This window comes from Trichechus manatus, unplaced genomic scaffold (assembly GCF_000243295.1).
Source record: "Trichechus manatus latirostris isolate Lorelei unplaced genomic scaffold, TriManLat1.0 scaffold00161, whole genome shotgun sequence".
Taxonomy (NCBI): Eukaryota; Metazoa; Chordata; class Mammalia; order Sirenia; family Trichechidae; genus Trichechus; species Trichechus manatus.
This window is the reverse complement of record NW_004444097.1, coordinates 3,374,638-3,395,015: the sequence shown is the minus strand read 5'-3', so window position 1 is coordinate 3,395,015 and position 20,378 is coordinate 3,374,638. Positions and strand designations below refer to the sequence as shown.

Below are 20,378 nucleotides of genomic sequence, written 5' to 3'. Positions count from 1 at the left end.
GAAAGATTGTACAGGTGGGTGAAACAGAAGAGCAAGAAGTCAAATTTCAAGCTCATTGAGATTACCACCATATGCTCTATTAAGTAACTTCCACAATCTTTTATGCTTGAAAGCTTGACACTGGTGCTTCATTAGGTAATGCTATAGGAAAGCAAGGTACAAAAAGTCCAGCAGGAAGAAAGAAAACAACTATGCTTGGCTGTAGTGCTCTGCAGTGTTGAACAAACGGTTCAGGTTGTGTTTTCTTCCCCTGTATGTGCTCTCAATTTCTACTATTTGACAGCGACAACAGTTTGTCCAGCACTTTAAGGCTTACAAAGTGCTTCCATAGCCATAATCTCATCTGATGCGCTCAAAATCCCCTCAGGAAGGTATTATTATTACCCACACTTTAGCAGGAATATTCTGAGATCCAAACACGTTAGGTCCAACTGGTAAGCGGCAAGGTTGAGACCAAACCTTGGGTCTCCTGAATCCAAGTCCAGACTCTTTCCGGGACCACTTTAGGGTAGAGGTGACGGGGATGTGGATGAAGGGCAATGGAACCACTGACTGTAAAGCAACCAATTTGCCACAGTTACCTTGGTAATTAAAGAAGCCTCTGGCCTTCTTCTCGTTGTTGGATGGAATGACAGTTCCAATGAAGAAATTTGCAATAGCAATGAGAAGAATGATCAGAAGAAGCACTTGAGCCTGAAAAGGCAAAGTAAAAAGATACCAGATAAGATTTATGTAACAGATTATTATTTAATTATACAAAATGTACATGTCCACTTGAGAAAACCTCTCATTATTCCAGTTAAGATTCTGATATCCAGAGTAAGTAATACGAACATCTCTATAGAATGGCATCTTAATAAGCCTTATTCTACCCGGGTGGAGATACTACATTTTCAATGGGAGCATGGGCTTAGGCAAGTAAAGGTAACATTTTAAGAACATTTCAAGTAGTAGGTGGGTAACTATCACAGGGATCCCAAGAATGTAAATGGAGCCCAAAATTTTAACACTGATACTGTTGAGTTCCTTTTTAGGCAGAACACCTATGAGTTCTTCCTTTTCCCAGTGCCAACTGTAGGAAGGAGTACAAGAACACAGAATGATTCAGAGACTTCCCAGGATTCTCAGTGCACATGATATTAGGCTGCTAATGTGGCCCAGCACAAGCGGTCTGCAGTGTGACCAGCCTAATGGTCTTCCTTCAACTCCTCCAACAGGCCCAGGTATTCACTGGTTTGGCACTCCCTTTGCCTGGGCTGCATGTCTCCCTACTCTTTGCACAGCTATTTTCTTGGTCTCATTCTTTAAGTCTCTGTTACCTCCTCAGAGAGGCCTTTCTTGACCAACCAATCTAAATATTAATAGCCAAAGTTCATTGAAGGCTTATAATATGACAGATGCAGATTTAAAATGTTACCTATAGTCTTGCAAGTAAACACTACCACCAACCCTATGAAGGAGGTAATATTATCACCCTCATTTTAAAGATAAGACAACTAAGGCACAGAGAGGTTAAGTTTATGAAAGGTCACACAGACATAAACCAGAGTCAAATTCGAGAAGTCTGTCTGCACAGCTGGAGCTTCAAACACCACACTATCCTACCACTAAACTACACTGCTTGCCTAAGAGAGTAGTCCAAGCAACACCCCCCCCCCCGTTATTTTCTATGTCAGTGCCTTATTTATTTCTTTTATCACACTTATAACAATTTACTGTTCTGTATTAGTTTATTTAGCTGTTTTGATTACTCATCTTCCCACTAGACCATATGCTCCGCGAGGGCAGCGGGTGTGTCTACTTTGGTCAAAGCTGACTCCCCAGTGCCTAGTGGAATGCCCAGCACATGGTAGGACTTAATCAAGTCTTTGTTTAATGTTTGAGTGCATAATCCACAAATAAATGTTATGTAGGAATGTTTCCTATGGCCTTATATAGGGGGAGGCATTGGCCATCTTTTGGTTTCTGGGGACCACCTGAGATTTAGTTACTATGTCTCCAGGCACGTAAGACATTTTCAATTGCACCAGTCACTGTATGGAGTTATAAGGGAGCAAAAGTCATGCTCCCCATCATGCAGAACATTGCTGTTTTACTACAACTAGTTAAACCCAGATAGTCTCTGACTCTAGGGCCTGTATGTCCTCGTATTTATTCCTGAAGGACTGAGTTATTTGAGGAGATTAACAAATAGTTTCCACCTCTAATACTCTCTCCCAACACACTTGCCATTTCTTTTGGGCTTCAGCCCCCCACAGCAAGTTTGAAAGGAGATGCCAGGGAGTTGATGGAGAGATGGGCTTCCAGCATGCACTATTGCTATGGCTGTAAGTGGTCTTTGTGTGAAGATGGCAGCAACCTTGGTGGCTGTGTTGCTGTGAGGACTGCATAAAGAAGGACAAGGCATAGGTGGCCATGTGGCACGTGTACTTTGGGTCATGAGTGCTGGGAGCTGGTGCTTTGAGGGCTTGGTGATCCACCTAGCACTACCATGCCCCTCTTACCACAGCAAGTAATAACAGCAATTCTTTTTGAATATGGGCTTCCTTCTATTTCTCTCTCTCCACTGTAATTTGGCCTGACCAGGGGTTGTTGATAACATTTTGAGAAATTCACCTTTGCTTCCCATTCCATTCCAGCTACTGAAATTCCTAAAAGAATCACCACTGTGATGGCACCTATTATCCGGATGTCATTGACTGGATCCACCATCATTGAATCACTCTCCTGGGGGGTTAAAAAAAAAATCACTAAAATGGTTAGAGACACAGTTGTCTGCATGTATGTCTTACCGTAGCATTTAATGATAGGAAGATATACTGTGCACTGATGCCTGGAGCCATATAGGGTAATAGAAAAATGAAGTGATGATAAATTTGAGAAGATGAGGAACCTAGCATTATCTTTTTCCTATGATAATAGGCCTTTGATAGCCAAGGTTAGGAGTTGGAAATTTTAGCGGTTCATTCTAGTCACAGCTTTCGAAGCTATTGTTACACTAAGTAAAAGTAAGTATACACACACATACTATGTTTTGTTTCAGAAGAATGACAGTTAATATTTGTGTGTGAGGGAAAACCTAGAGGAACCAAAATGAGTGGTTTCCAATGTGAATATTGGCAAATAAGTGCTATTCAATTAAAGAACAAACTTTAAAAACCAGATAAGACATCTCTTGAAGGTAATATACCGTCTGAACTATATAATACCCCATTTATTCATCTAATTTTCAAACAGAGGTACTTCTACTGATTGAACTGAATGAATGCTATGATTATCATAATAGGAGAACGAGAGGTTAGCTCATATACCAGTCAATTAACCTACTTGCATATACGCCATCCTAGACTGGGCATCTAAACTAGGAAACACCTAGTCTTCTGCAGTGAGTTATTCTAATGTTTGAACTTTCTTTCTCTTTAGAAATCTGTCATCATAACAGTATTATTACTGCTGATAATAAAGAATCCCCAATATTTATCCGATGCTTTGTATTTTTAAAACACTTCATGTATATTATTTCATTTGATACGTACTACATTTCTATAAAAACGAGAGAACAATATTATTATCCTGATATTATAGACTGAGAAAACAGAGTTCAGATAGGTAGATGGAGTAGCCCAAAGTCTCTCAGCTGATAAATGTGTGAGCCAGACTCAAATTCTGATGCCAAGCCCCAAGATGCTTCTACTATGTTGGTCTACATTCTGCAGAATAAATCCATTTCTTCTCATCTTTCCATAATGATATCCACTAGTGCCTGATAAAGCAAACTGAACTGAATTTTACTGCTTGGCTGGAGAAAAGGAAAGCTTTTAATTACCTTAAGAAGATCTACCACTGTCTCAGCAAATCCCACCACATACATAGCAACAGCCACTGCATTGGCAAAAGCAAAGATCAAGCCTATAGACCCGCCAAACTCGGGCCCTAAGCTTCTGGAAATAAGATAGTAGGCCCCACCTGAAAGAAGAAATGAACATGCTTTACATTGAGGAACTGCTAAGAGATTTAGTTTTAGTGATTAAATGATATTAAAATTCTGAGAACATTTGAGATATTAGTAATTATACTAAAAATAACACAACTTCCTAATAATCTTAGGGATCCTGTGTTAACTTAGTGAATAGCCTAGTCCTTCCTGTGTTCTGTGCACAATCTATAATAGAAGTATTCTGACTTCATAAAACCCACCACTGAAACCTTAATGTATACAAACGAGAATACAACAAACTTTACAGAACAATCCTTTGTTTTCTCAAAGTAATAATCAGAGAGTTCAAATCAATCATGCAACTGAAGAAAAATTTCGTACGTAAAATTTTTAAGAACAAGCAGGCCTGGGCAGAAAATCAAGTGGATGAAGTTTACCACTGTTCTTCTAACTTCCTTTCTGGTAAACATGTAAAAGTTTATGGTATACATTTTCTATATAAAATACTGTGCCTGTATAGTGCTATGTCCTTATTTATTCTATAAATAAGATTTGGTTTTCTGTATTTTTAGCTCAAGAAGGCATGATTATTGCCAAATACCCATATGTGTAGTAGTGTGATAAGAGTGAGCAAGGCAGGGAGGACATGCTTCTTTGGACACTGAGAGAATAAGGAGTCTTATCTATGGCTGCGTACCCTGTGCGCGTGAGAAGCAGAACAGACTGAACTAGAGGGTATCTAAAGCAGGTTACTGAAGGAAAAAAAAAACCAACTAGATATTGAGAGGCCTGATTATCACAGTCGTTGCTGTTGTCAGGTGCAGTAGAGTCCATGTCAATTGATAGCAATGCCATGTAACAGAGTACAATGGTCCCACAGGGTTTTCTAGGCTGTAATCTTTATGGGAGCAGATCGTCAGGTCTTTTCTCCTGCAGGGCCACTAGTGGGTTTGAACCATCGACCTTTTGCACCACCAGGGCTCCTTGGTTATCACCAGAACCAAAAAAACAAAGCCATTGTCATCAAGTCGGTTCTGGCTCATAGCGAGACCATAGGACAGAGTAGAACTGCCCCATAGTGTTTTCAAGGGGCACCTGGTGGATTTGAACTGCTGACCTTTATGGTTAGCAGCCAAACTCTTAACCACCACACCACCAGGGTTTCCTTGATTATCATAGGCTGGGCACTGAAGAAGACATGCTGAGGGGAATCAGGAGGGAGCCAGCGGGCCGATTCAAGGCATGAACAAACCATATATTTTACCGAAATACTCTATGCTTTCCTCATAGATACCTGGTCACTGTCCACTTTATAGACAGGTTTAATCACAGGAATGGGGTCAAAGAAGTCTTGTCTGGGGATCTCTTAATTTTAGTTGTGAATAATTTTGTCCTGCTTTTTAAATTTAGGATTTTCTTTGCTTTTTTTTAAATTTTGGGGACTAATTAGCTGTATTCAATTTTTACCTCCAACATTAAACCAACTCTAGACATTACTACATAACCAAAAACTTTCAGTTACAAGGAAATTAATTGGCTTACCTCCTCTTACTACTCCATTTGTGCAAATAGCAGACATAGAAATACCTGTTAGTGTTGTCACTACCACACTCAGGCCAATGACTATGACTCCAAGACCTGCAAAACCCCCAAGAAAGGCATTTGGTTCCAGGGCTGAGAGAGTCACCATTACTTGAAGAGACGTCAGGCCAACCTTCATCGTGGAAGGATCAGCCTCCCCATGAAAAACCTGTAATGTTCCCAAAGACTCCATTCCGTGAAGGTCTAGGAAGCACCTGAAATGCACTAAACTTTAAAACTGAGGTGATGTCCTGGAATCATTTCCAAGAAACACCAGCAAAAGGCATGCAGAGTAGCCTTAAAAGTAAAACATTAACCCAAGGAAGTCCAGCATCTGGAAACCAGGACCTGAAATGCACCAGAGAAGTCCATTAGAAAAGAGACTAGAGCTGACTGGAGTGGACCTGGACTATACTCACAGTACCTTATGCTTCCTTCTGCATCCAGCTCGTCCAAATGTTAGCCAGGCTTCAAGAACATCAGGCTACTTCCTTGTCCCCATCAAAAAAGTGTATATAAAAAGTTTTGCCTACCCGTAGCAAATGATGAGGGCATTAGATATCTTAGAGATTTTACCTCCACGAACAAACCCGTTAGTTGCTATTGCAGAAGTTGACAACCCAGTAATAGAAGTTACCATGGTGGAAAGAAGAATTATGAGAACTCCAAGACCTGTTAGCAATGAAAGATAGAAGAAGTTATATTTTACTTCTCTGCCTTGTATTCCCTATTGCTGCAAACTACACTGACTTCAATTTTAGTTTTCACATCCAAGCCTTGGGCCCCAATGGGGTTCCTTTGTGCTAAGAAGAAAGTGGTATGCCTGGCATAAAGATCAAGCTGGAGAACTCATAATGATGAAGGACGGTTTCACAACGCAAACGTAATCTAAAATGCAGCCCTGGAAAGGAAAGGCTGACTTATGTTGGTGTCCTGGGAGAGAAGCTACCCCGGCTGTGAAGAGAGAAGACCTGACGTTTGACCTTCTCTCTTGCTCCAGAGGAACCTGAATGAGAAAGTTAGGGGGTTGACAAGGGTGAAATCCTTCCCGGTTTTTCTTGCATCTCTCTTGCCTGGGAAAAAAAAAAGGAACCAACTTGGAGTACCTTTGAATACATTCCAGAAAGGTCAGTGGTGAGCTATTTGAGCTTGTACTGCCTTTACCTTACAAGTGATCGTGCGGGTCACAAATTTAATTACCTCCTCTGACATATCCATTTGTGGCAATAGCAGAGGTAGATAAACCAGTGATACCAGTCACTGTCACAGCTAAGGCGATGATAATCACACCAAGACCTCAGTTGAGAGAGGAAAAATAAAGGCAATTAAATGGTGGAACAATCCATTAGGTTGTTCACATAAAAGCCAGCAAGTCTAGGGTAGTAACTCAAGAGGCTGAGCTATGCAGTGCTAAGTTGCACACAACCGAACAACTATGGCTGGTCAAAATTAATGTGAATCCCTTATGAATCTCTAGACACCTGTAAACCTAATTAATCATTGATCTATATAATTCCAAGCTGTTAATATAACAGTAAATTAAATGTTTATCCTTCCAGCTAACTATCTTTTTATGCACATTTGATTGTGGAGGGGGTGAAAAATCTCAGACAATATTGCAAATTGTTCATCCGGCAGATGGGTAGAGTGGAAAGAATCAAATTGAATTACATCATTAGGGTCGGTAGATCATTGGCCGAGTGACCTCTGACAAGTTGCTTATCTTCTGAACCAGAAATGGCAATGGAATTAGGAAAAAGGCCTGTGTACAGTGACTAGCACAGTGCACAGAACCCAGTGAACAATCCGTAGTAATGCTTTTTGATCATTCTACAAGTGTCAAAATAGCTAAAAAAAAAAAAGGTCATTGCTGATGAGTTGATTGCTGCTTATAGCAACCTATAGGCTATGAGTTGGAATTGACCTTACGGCAACAGGTTTGGTTTTGGGTATATACAGTAAAACCTGTGAAAGCTGGAACCTGTGTAAGGCGGAAACCTATGAGAGAAGGAAAACTCAAATATTTTCCACTAAAACGAGGGATAGAAAAGGGGTGAGACTGCACCCTGCCTAAGGCAGAAGACTTGCGAGACCCGGAAAAACCAGGCAGTCCCATCGAGTTCCGGCTCTCACAGGTTTCACTGTATCAGGCTCTGTGTGAGGTGGTGTAGGAAGTACAAGGAACAAATAAAATAAAACAAAAACAGCTGCCCACAAGGCTCTTGTGGCTCCGAAGGTCAATCATTATAACGAGAGGTTGTTGTTAGTTGTCACTGAGTTGATTCCGACTCATGGTGACCCCATGTGTTACAGAGGAGAATTGTTCCATAAGGTTTTCTTGGCTGTAATCTTAACAGAAGCAGATCTCCAGGCCTTTCTTCTTCGGTACCACTGGCTGGGCTCGAATCACAATCTTTAGGTTAACAGTTGAATACAAACCATTTGTGCCAGCTACCAAACCCATTGCCGTCAAGTGGATTCCAACTCATAGCGACCCTGTAGAGCAGAGTAGAACTGCCCCATAGAGTTTCTAAGGCTATAAACCTTTACAGAAGCAGACTGCCACATCTTTCTCCCAGGAGTGGCTAGTGGGTTCAAACCTTTCCGATAGCAGCTGAGTGCTTAAGCACTGCGCCACCAGGGCTCTTTTTGTGCCAGCTAGGGATCTTCATAAGAGGGAGAAAGTGGTAAAGGCCAGAATTCAGAGGAAGGCAAGGCTGCTTTCAGCTTTAGGAAATACGCAGCCAGGAGGGCACCCTCTTCAAGAGAGGCCGACTCAGAGCTCAGGGAGAGGGCTGCGGAGTCCCAGCCACCGGGCCTACCCTGGCTGTGTCCCGGAATGCCCTGGCCTGGGCCTGTTTGGTATGCCGCGCCACACGAAGTTGTTGTCAGTTGCTGTTGACTCTATCCTGACTCATGACCACCCCACGTGTGCAGAATAGAACCGTGACTTTTCGGAAGCGGATCACCTGGCCTGTCTCCTGAGGTGCCTCCATGTAGATCCAAACCTCTAACCTTTTGGCTAGTAGCAAAGCACTTAACTGTACCCCCCAGGCCCTACATGAAGTAGATGCTCAACAATTGCTCTTGGCAGCTCTCTTACACCAAGGACTGTTGAAGATTGGACAAGATTTATCCAGCCATGCCCTGAGGGAAGGGGAGTGGAGGGAGGTGAGGACAGAAAGGGGACTGAGGGACTGAAGGCCGGCTCTTCTGATGCTCCCAACTACACATCAACTCTAGCAGGAGGGCACTAGGGACGCGGCTGACTGTAAGCCACCCACTGCAAACTGGTTTCAGCTTCTCCAGACTTGCAAAAGCCAAGAGTTGTAAGACATGGTTGCCCTAATTCTTTGTGTCTTACGAAAGGATCCTGTGGTAAGCACTGCCTCTGTATCACGCCTTTGTGCCACTAAAGGTAGTTGATTTTTATCACTGGCACATTATTTTTCTCTTGATTTTGTTTTGAAGAACTTTGGTATCGAATGTTTAGCTCACCCCTAGAAGCTGTACAGAACCATAGAGTTTGCATCTCACGGCATTAAACCTACTCGGTTGTCTTCTTACCCTTGTTTTCCCTTTGCCTCTTTTCCCAACAATTTTTTAATTTATCCTTTCACATCAGATGCATTTCTGTTAACTGTTTGAAATGCTGGAACAAAGTTTTATACTTTTAAACAGCCAGGGATTTGCTTCTCTCTCGCAATCCAACATAGAATTTCAGGATTGAGAGGCCGCTTAGAAAACATTTAGTTCATTGTTTTCTCCAATTGTGGTTCTTGAACCACCTGTGTCAGGAAATGCCCAGGGTTCTTATTTAAAATGCCAGACTACTGAGTTCAGGTCTTTAAAAATGGATTCAAGGATTCTGCAGTTTTCTACCCTAACTTCCCAGGTAATTCTTACGCAGACCATAGTCTGAGCTACCCTCAGCCTGTCTCAACTTGTGCTTGCCTGCTCAGCAAGGTCCTTTGGCTTTATCTTCAAAGAATTGACTGGGAAAGAATGAATCCAGCTCCCTAATTTTTATATAAGAATGTGAAACTCATGGAACCTAAGTAGCTTGCTATGTAGGTCACACCGCTTCCGCTTCTTTTCACACCCCTCTTTCTTTCCTGAAGGTTAAGTTCACTGGAAACCACCTTGCCCCAGCCCAAGGTCTCCAAGACAGAGAAGAGCTAGACAGCATCACCAGCTCATTCTACCATTTGTTCTGGGAACACAGCAGCCAAAACTCATAGTCCCAGGGCTGCAGCTAGTGTTACTCCTGGCTCCAGCTGCCTTTCTTCCCAGGATCTGGGCTTGAACATGTATTTAGGTTTCTTCCCCAAACTACCCCTGAAGCAAGATGAAAATACTTGTATCTGTTTCTTTCCTTTCTCAAAAAATGGGACCCAGATGATGACGCAGTCAACTCATTTACCTTTAGGTTCACAGCAAAGGCCAGTAAAACTGAGGAAGGGGTGATAATAAGGTTCTATTACTCATTAAAGCCTTTCTTATGAAGATTTAAAAAAAAGCTCCCATTGAAAAGAAAACCCACTGGACACCCATCCAGGTAGACCATTGCTCTCTTCTAAAGTACAATTGTCTACTTAAGTAAAAGGCCCTTATTAAAACAGCATCAACACCTGAAAGTATAATAAACAATTTAGTAGAGTATAGGGTTCTTCATATTTTACAATTTTGCAGTAAATATGAAACTGGTTTGACTGTGAGGAGTAATGTAAGATCTGATTAAAGTTCAGATTATTGCCCAAACATATGGATGTTAAATAAGTTGCATTAAAAAGAATTACTCTTGCCCTTGGCTTCTCTCACACTTCCAAACAAAATAATGTTTCTTGATATCTCAATAAGTTACTAAACTGCCCTTAAAAACCTAATTTTGCATGAAACCCTGGAGCAAAAACTTGGCAATATTAAGATGCCTCGATTTTCCATGGAACAGCATACACTTATCTTGGACCCTGCAGCTGTAAGCATTCATTTGATATGCATCATAAAACCTGCCAGCAGCCCTTTGTCAGGATCCCAGCAGTCCCCAAACATGAAACATGGAAAAACGATGGGAACTGGTTCCAGCTTTTCAATTTATAATTCAGCCCTTTCTTTTTCCGACTTAAGTCTTTCTGATGCCTCTGAATGTGTTTCCAGGAGCGAAGGGAATAAATAATGAGCAAGTATCTTTTAAATGTGAGTTGAGATATAGTCTGGACTAGTGTCTGGAAGCACATATGAATGTCTATATTCTTGATACTAATGATTCATACGTCTTCCCCCAAATTGGAATCTATAATGTATTTTCCAGATACATGTTCATATATAAAGTAAAACATCATTAATCTCTACCACATTAAATAAGGAACTCTGTTAAAATTTAAAAAAATTTTCATATAAAGTTTACTAATGCACTTTAATTAAAAAAAGAGATCTGCTAGGAAAAATAATACTTTAAATGGGATATAATATTTAAAAATATTAAGTAATCACTCAATAATTTCAACATCTTCTATTTCCCACTTAGAAAAATTAGCATTAGCTGTTCAATCTATCATTTTAAGCTTCTGGCAATACTTTATTAACCTGCTGGTACCTAAAAGTAACAAAATTATTTTCTTTGGAAAACATTCAATAATTCAGCATTTTTCTTAGTCAGGTCACATTTTCACCAGTTTTTCTACAAGTTATTTTGGTTTAGTAAGTTTTGGCAATAATTATAAGGGGGATATTCTGTGATAAATAAGGGACAAATGTCAGTCTGTCCCAAAATATGAATAGCATTACCCAAAAATGAATGTGTCTTCATATGCCTGTACACTTTAATCAAAGATGGAAATAATTACGTGAGTATTCACCCGCTTGGCAAGCTGGAAAATTCCACTCCTGCAGAATTTAATTCTTCACCTTTCCCCTCTGACAAACAGTGTCAAAGAGGGAAAGTAAAACGAGCCCGGGTGTAAATCATCTCTGTGACCGTCTTCCCACATTTAGCATTAGTGTTACTGACTGAGCTTATAATTTACATTGAAAATTGTTTAGAAGGGGAAAAATGCTTACCAATTCCAGCTTCTCCAACAATCCAAGAGAGGCGAATGAAGAGCATGACACCCCAGATATTCAGCATGCATCTTACCTGTAGATATAAGCGATGTTGAAAGCAAAGTGATAATAGGGCAAAAGCCGGCAGTCTCTGTAACTCTGTGGTGGTCAGGCCTAACTGTTAACACTTAGTCCGCTAGGACATTTACTGGGTAATCTTTACTTGTAAACATAGGAGCTTTCTCACCAGCACACCTTTCACCCATCCAAACTTCACAGCACCGCTTTGATCATCTTCCTTGTCTTCAGTCTGTTCATCTCCAGGCATCCCTTCGCCATTAGGAACCCTGTCAGCGGAACCCGGAGCCACAGCCACATTCTGCATTTTTACACATAGCAAAAACACAGTATTTGGTCAACAAACAAGTGGTTCCACAAACCTTTCAAAGGCAAATCACACAATTGACACAGAACTTTAGAAGAAAGAAAAAGCAAACGTAGTCTAGTCATTTTAGCAAAAGAATAATTTTGGCCTTGGGAATTGACCATTCGTGAATGATTTTAGGCACCACTAAGACTGCGAGGGGAATCCCTGGGTGATGCAAACTGTTAATGCGCTCCATGCTAATCAAAAGGTTGGAGGCTCGAGTCTACCCAGAGGTACCTTGGAAAAAAGGCCTGACAATCTACTCCCTACAAATTAGCCATTGAAAACCCTAGGGAACACAGTTCTACTCTGACACACGGAGAGCCACCATTAGTCAGAGTCGATTCCATGGCAATGGTTTTTTGGTTTAAGAGTGTGAGGGATGGTGGAACAGAGCTGGGGCCAGAAGACAAAAACCTGGGTGGTTCTTCCGCTGGTGACTGTGTGTCCTCAGTTGAAAGCGGTCAGATTTAGTTAAATTCATAACACAAAAAGAACAGAAGAGAGATGAAGAGATGTATGGAAGGGCCGAAAGCCTAGCAAGAATGAATGAAGGCCTTTTAGAAGGCATGTTAGAACGGTCAGAAAACTAACCGTCCCGACTAATGCAAAGCATCTGCCCTCTCCATTAACCTCTCTGTGGCTCGTTTTATTCATCTAAAACAATGATGATGAAACTTCTCTACTCACCTAGGATCTTTAAGGGGATTCAATGAAAGAACACATAGACGTGTTTTCTAAGAAAAAGTTTTAAAGTATTCTAAACATGTTTAAGGGCATTGCATGATTATAAGAATGCTGTTCCTATATTAGGGGACGTTTCAGATTTGACATGCCTTTGCCTTACAATTATTGAATATGCTAGTATCGAACACCACCACGACCAGTGGTCGTAGAGTTGATTCCGACTCTTGGTGACCCCATGTGTTTCAGAGGAGAACTGCACTCCATATGGTTTTCATGGCTGCGACCTTTTGGAAGCAGATCACCAAGCCTTTCTTCAGCAGCACCTCTGGGTGGGTTCAAATGGCCAACATTTCACTTAGTAGCCCAGTGCTTGCCTGTTTACACCATCTAGCAGTGTTGTACAGAAGGTAAGAAATTTCATGACTAACTACTAGAAAGACTGACTAAGTAGAACTAATAAGTAGACAGTATAAATAAGGGTTAAGAGTCTTATTTAATTTTTTTTCTGTGACCTAATTTTTTGAAAGTCCTTCCTTCTTAGTAAGACAGTGTGAGTTCACTGGGGGAGGAATTAGCTCCATTTTCCTCAAGTTAAGAACGGCTTTCTAATTTCTCTAGAAGATGTGACTTTGTGTAATTTCAGATGCACCTATTTACTTAAACTTATCCGGTACCTACTTGGCTGGTTATTGGGTGGACTGCATCCCACTGAGCTCCCCAAAGGCAATTTTTTCCAGTAAGAGTTTTGAAACAATTGGGGAAGTCTCTTAGATTCAACACTTACTTACCTTTATTATAGAATAACTTTCTTATTTAACTCGTTTAAGCCTAGAATGGTATGTTTTGACACTACTAGCTAAGAAGGGAGCCCTGGTGGCACAGTGGTTAAGAGCCTGGCTGCTAACCAAAAGGTCAGCAGTTCAAATCCACCAGCCACTCCTTGGAAACCCTGTGGGGCAGTTCTACTCTGTCCTATAGGGTCGCTATGAGTCAGAACCAACTCAATGGCACCTAACAGCAGCAACAACAGCTAAGAAGTCTCAGACAAGTGTATTTTTCCCCTCTAAAATGGGACTCGTGTGAAATAAATAATCAGTATTTACAATACAGATGTTTTCCCCCCCTGGGATGGCTGAAGTTCTTTACCATTATCCTTGTCGTAAGTAAGGGCTCTCATCTCTTTAGGCTTTGGTGTACCGTTAGCATACCCACTGTGAGCTGACCCTATTTGGGCTGTTTACTCCAACTGACTTTGATTTCTTTGTAGTCTTCTTCCAGGAAATTCTCCTTTTTCTCTATGTAAGTAAGGATTCCTCCCAACTTTCTTCTCCTATAGGGTTGCTATGAGTTGGAATCAACTCGGTGACAATGGGTTTGGTCTTTTGGGTTCTTCTCCTATAAGACTTTGTTCATGACACTGGTATGTCAGGGATAACTAATATAATACAACAAGGTAAGAGTCATTATATGACAAATTAATTGGAGGAGGGCAGTGGCACAGGTTATTTCTTCTCAATGCCAACCAAGGGCCAGCGGAACATTCACGAACAGTTGTTGAATCAACAAAGTGGATTTGAGGAGCCCGATCACAATCATTTAGAAGCAGATGACCTAGTTTCTTATCCATCTTTGCCCCCTGTTTCTTGTCTCTCCTTTCCCTTTGGGCACTCCATTTCTCATTGTTTCTTCTGTGCAGACCACACAAAAAGGGGGAGAGGAAGAGAATGAACCCCAAGCCAGATCACCTTGTTGTTTTCTGACAGCATTGGGGGAAAAAATGAGTGAAAGAGGAGATTGAAATTAATAGTTAACATTTAGGTTTTTAATTACCTGAGGAATATCTTAATCTTAGATAATGAAATTTGCACAGATAATTGATAGCTGACTTCATAAATTTATCCCAGCGTGAGATAAGGGTAAACAAAATCCAAAGACACTGAGGGTGTCCTGGCAGGGCAGGTGATCTATACCAGCACTGTCCGATAGAAACAGTTAAGGCACAAATGTAAGCCATGTGTATAATTTAAATTTTTCTAGTAGCTTTACATTAAAAAATTAAAAAGAAATTGGTGAATTAGTTTTATGTTAGTCAAATATATATAAACTATTATCATATCAGCATATAATCAATATGAGGATATTAATGATACATTTTACAATCTTTTTTTCACACTAAGTCTTCGAATTCCAGTGTGTACTTTACACTGACAACACATCTTAGTTTGGACTAGCCATGTTTTACGTGCTTCATCGCCACGTGGCTAGTGGCTACCATATTGGATAGCACAGGCCAAGTTCATGGATAAAACATGTGAGGCCCTTTTTCACTCACTTAAAAATTCTACTTTTCTCTGAAAGAATTCTATATACATAAGGCAGCTGAAAGGTTCAAATGTACCTTTCATTTTCCATAACTGAAACTTGTAATCAAAGAGTAGATAATTGAGGAATTAGTGAACATGCCCATACATGTGGAAGACATTATTTCTTTAGAAGATTCATTTATTTGACTTGATTTGAGAAAAAACTTTTTTTTTTAATTATCAGTATTCTAGTTAATCAAGATCCCATGACCAGACCATCAGCAGCTACTCATTAAGGGAGAAGACAATTTCCTTTTCCTGTATTAATTGAGGATCCCATGAGACACAGCTTTAGTCACTTGCTTTTTTAAAGCAGTCTTGGGAATAGGAACTGTGTTTTCTGGTTAGGCCTGAACTTGAGAGCTTGGTTAGGAAATTGCTCTGCTCCCAGATGAACTGTGATGGTGACTGCATGACCCTTAGATTCGGATTAATGAGAATACCAATGACTGTAAAAAGCGTCTTACAAAGAAGGCTAAAGGATGAGTAAGATATTTAAATTCTCCCCTTAAATGAACATTCCTCCTGATGACTGCCCTCCCGGTCACAGTTTAATAGTTCTTTAATTTATCATTAGGACATCCCAGTGTAATGATAAAAGAATGTTCTCCAAGGGCATGGCAGAGAAACCTTCATACATGGAAATTAGTAAAGCAATCAATTTCCCAATTATTCAAAATAGAATAGAAAAACAGGATGCTCAACTCTCCCCTTCAACCAGCTAGAATTTAAATTTTTTAAATCTATTTCTATCATAGAGGGGAAAACCCTCCAGTCACATTTCTTTTGTTGGTTAGAAAGGTCTGATAGTAAATTTATGAGTACATGATCCATTTCCATTTCTCCCTCTCATGTAGGAGCCCAGAATCGCCACACTGTATAAGCTAGGAGACTTGGAATCTGGTTTGGCTGTGTAATTAACTGAGGGTGTATCCTCCAGCAAGTTGCTTAACCTTTCTTGGATACTGCCAACGAGGACAAATCCAACAGGTTTCTGAAAATCTCACCTTCAAGCAGTCCATTCTAAGGCAAAATCATCTTTCTGTTTGCTACCTTCCTCTTCCGACATGGCAAAGCAAAACTGTTTCACTCTTTAATAAATGCCTCCTTGAAAGCCCAAACAGCAATTATAGGTTCAACTTATCTCCAAAGTACTAAACCTGACTCAGGGTTGGGCTATGAAGGGACTTGAAGGCTGCGACCTATAACCAGTGTTTGCAGACTCCTAGCTGGTGCGTGTTCTTGAGACTAAAGCCTCAAAGACTAAAAGTTTTATGACTGCTGCCTGAAACCAGTTTTTCCTTCCTACTTTGAATTAATTTGTTTGTTTATACTCCATTTCCATAAATGATGACCCGGAACCTTCCATAAATGCATTTTAAATTGTATAGCTTTAGGGAATGATTATTTATTTACCAAGAGTTTTACCTGTGCATTCAGTATTGGGACAAGGTAAAATAAAGTGTGTTTTTTCAAAAGAAAGAGACCATTTGATAAAAGGCTTCCCCCCTCCAATACTGATAAACCAGTGAAGCTTCAATCACATGCAGTCTAAGGGCAAATTCCTAATGGGTTGTTCTGGATTGAAAAATAAATGATGAAAAATTAAATTATTTTACTTAATATGTAATGTGATTTTCAGACTTCAGAAAAACAACAAATACCTTTCTAGGTATCATCAAAGCTGAGGAAAATAAGTATATTCATTAAGTTCCAACTAGAAAATATTTGCTACTTATACATCTTTTCAACTTCCAAGGCTTTGGTTTCCGAATCACAGAATTCTTAGACCATCACTGAGAAATAATTCCATAAATATTTAGGCTTATATGAGTCCCCTGTCTCATTATTTTAAACTTTTTAATTACTGAAATATTCAAACATACACAAAGTATAGAGAAAAATTTAATAAACCCCACGTACCCATCACTCATCTTCAGCAATATCAATATATGACCATCTTACGTCACTTACACCCGACCACTGGATTATTTTAAAACCAATCCCAGTAAGGACCAGATAATTTCTAAGATTCATTTCAGAATGAAAAGCATAATTTAACCATATTTTCACATATTGTTAATTCACATTCTTACGTAAATTCTATCTCTTTGTGATAAAGGGGAGTGTGTTAAATGATGAAAATGAGAGTCTTTTCATAAGTTATTATAAATCATTATCGATAGTTACAATTTATAATCATAATACTTTTACTATATCTGAAAAAACACACAAATTGACCTGTGTTTTTGATAACTTAGGCTAAAAGTTAGCTATGTGCAATAACACAGCATATGAAAAATAAAAAGGAAACATTCTTAATATTTTCCAAATATGCCTTTAAGGAGACTCCCACTTTGCTCCTCTTCCATCAGTGAACTACCTATGGTAGGAAGTTGACCATTGTTTGTCTTGTTTCCACGGACTAATAGCATGAGCCCCCATGGGAGCCGGGCTTGGGTGCTGAGAAACTCTCGTAAGTGTCAGAATGAGCTCTTAGTTGCAGACTTTAATCCAGCAAATATTTTAGAGGTGGTTTCCAGTCACCCCTGGTCTTTAAGGCATTTATTACCTCAATTTTAATGTATACTTTATTTGGCTGGAGTTAGCTTAGTGATTATTTTCCATTTTAGATATCCTCAACTTGAATGCTAAAGTTCCAAATTTGAACTTTGAATCTCTTTGGGACACATTAGTGTGTAGTGAAAATATTTGTACATTTTTATTAGTCCTTTTACAGGATATAAGTATTTAATGCGTGATTTATGTGCTGTAATGTTTGTTAGCTTGACTGACAAAACCCAGCTTGCCGCCAGAGTTGATTCTGACTCATGGCAACCCATGGGTTACAGAGCAGAACTGTGTTCTACAGGATTTTCTTGACTGTAATCTTTACAGAAGCAAATCACCAGGAGTTTCTGCTGAGGTCAGCTGGATAGGTTCGAACTGCCAACCTTTCATGAATAGTTGAGCGCAAGCCATTTGCACCACGCAGGAACCTGGTTAACTTGACTACACATCTTTTTCTTCTATCCATAACAATGCCATTTGACTTATGTAATAAAATTCAAGAGGGTGTAGATCAAACCTCATTGACTCATACTTAATAAATGCTTTTGATGACTTCAATGAAAATAATTGAGACCTTCAATTAATTCTGTAGGAATCTCTTGGCATTGTCCCAGAAAAGAGGAATGAATCCGGACCTCCTGCTGAGCCCAGCATGACTGAGGTCTGATTTCCCTCTTTGTGTTCCAGTTCCACATTCTGCGTAGCTGTTGAATGAGCCAAGGCAAAGTGCCATGAGGAGTATGCTGAAGAAGGAAAGTAGTGAGAAAGAGCATGTCGTTTTGGGCTGCTCACTCGCTTCCCAAAGTCTCGTATTCTCCTCTAAGAGAGCCATACGATTCTGTAAAATCCTCATTGTCTACAAAACAGCAAGAATAACAGCACCTACCTTGGAGGGTTGTTGTAAGGATTGGATAAGAATGTATGTCAGGTGTGAGCACAGTGCCCGACACTTTAAAAATCCCCAATGGAAAGTTTATTATTAAGTTGGAGTCACCCTTGATGTTTAGATTTCCAAGTTATTTTTAGTTGCTAACAGCCTAATGACCCCAATGTGAAGTCATTTTGTTTTCGTTTTGGATCAGTTGCTACATGGCTGGCTTCCTTAAGAATAATATTTCCATCTTAATTCTTACAGTATTTTATACTTTTCATGGACTGTTTATTTCTGTGACATCAGAACATTGGCTTTGATGGAAACGCTATATATTTTTCTGAATCATTTTTATCTGTGTTTTTCTGAATCACTAGCTAGAGCGTTGTAAGGCTGACAGGAAGTTACCCTTTGGTTAGCTCTGTAGCTAGGAACTGTGTTTGGAAAAGTGGCTGCTAGAATTAAGTCTGGATACTTAAAGCAGAATTCTCTGTACAAAGTAAAAATACTAGATCAGCCTTTTACCAGATGTCTAACAATGACTAAAAGTGTTTTGAAAGATCTCCAAGATATATTGTTTGGTAAAAACAGCAATGTGCAGAACAAACGTGTAAAGTACTCCCTGATAAGTGTTTGAAAAAAGAATACAGACAGAAAGTTAGATAGGAATTTAGATATTTATAGATACATGTGTATGTTTTTGTGTAAGTATAGACAATTTCTAGAATGATTTACAAGAAACTGTCAGTAATGACTGCCCTGGGGAGGAGAACTAAAGATTTAAGTTAGAAAAAAGACATTTCATTATGTATTTTTTAGTACTTGTTGAATATTTTACCAGTGTCTCCCTCACTTTTTAAATAAAAAGCTAGTGTGAAAATTACCATCATCACTGTCAGCTGTTATTTATTGAGGTCCTACCCATTGCAGGCAACGTATAAGACTTTATATACACATAGACTCTAATATTCACAAGCATCCTGCAAAGTAAGTAGAAGCTGTGTAGTGTGTATAATATTATAGAGCAAGTAAGAGACAGTGCCATTTATTTCTGCTTTTAACTGGAGTTTTCAGAACTCCACCATGCTTAACCGCTAGTATAGGCATTTAGCTCTTTACTACACAATGGAAAAGATTTCTTCAATTACGATCTCAAATCACTGTAATTACAAATTCTGCCAGTGTGTAGCTGGAGTTTCTCTTAAGGTAGAGGCTTCAAATAATGTCCTTCAAGTCTATTTTTTATTTTACCTCTTAGGACAATTTGTCATGGAATTTTTTTTTTTTTCTGACTTGTATATTATAACCAGGATTTGCACAAAATCCAGCTGGTTTCCGAGTAAATATGTCCTGCCATTCAGTATGAATACACCTTTGCTATATGGATTTTAGAAGCACTATAATCATGGGTGGAGCCCTGTTGGCACAGAGGTTAAGTGTTTAGCTGCTAACCAAAAGGTCTGCATTTCGAATCCACCAGCCGCTCCTTGGAAACCTTAGGCGGCAGTTCTAGTCTGTCCTACAGGGTCACTATAGTCAGAATCAACTTGACGGCAATGGGTGTATAATCATGGGAACAAGAAAGATTGCCTCTTACTATGTCAATGACTTTCCACTCTGAAATGATTTAACACTGTTGTTTATTGCAAAATTTGTGAAGTACCTGATTGTTATTATCAGGCACTTTTATTCTTTTATATCATTTGTACTACTGATCATTCCTTGTTGTGATCTGAGGCACTACCATCAAATGTCCAGAGCCACAAGGAGGTGGCAGCATAGTGACATTATACTGCAGGTCTTTAGCTTTTATGTGGGGTGGGAAAAGGCAGGGGAAATAGCTGAATTAAATTGACCAGCAAGGAAGAAAGAGACAGCTTGTGGGAGGCCCAGATGATT

The 20,378-nt window shown here is 39.7% G+C and overlaps 1 protein-coding gene across 2 annotated transcripts in view; it reads right to left on the bottom strand.

Moving 5' to 3' along the window:
* The window catches only part of SLC12A1 (solute carrier family 12 member 1), a 95,727-nt gene that overhangs the window by 70,607 nt on the left and 4,742 nt on the right, over positions 1-20,378 (bottom strand). Inside the window, exons 3-8 of one of the 2 annotated variants that reach the window (XM_004386293.1) lie at positions 11,808-11,939; positions 11,579-11,654; positions 6,095-6,190; positions 3,827-3,966; positions 2,617-2,727; positions 582-693 (exon numbers count right to left, since the gene is read on the bottom strand). In XM_004386293.1, the coding sequence (XP_004386350.1) occupies positions 582-693; positions 2,617-2,727; positions 3,827-3,966; positions 6,095-6,190; positions 11,579-11,654; positions 11,808-11,939 (667 nt within the window). Of the gene's footprint in view, positions 1-581; positions 694-2,616; positions 2,728-3,826; positions 3,967-5,479; positions 5,576-6,094; positions 6,191-11,578; positions 11,655-11,807; positions 11,940-20,378 lie in introns of both variants that reach the window. The other variant, XM_004386294.1, reaches the window with a different exon arrangement.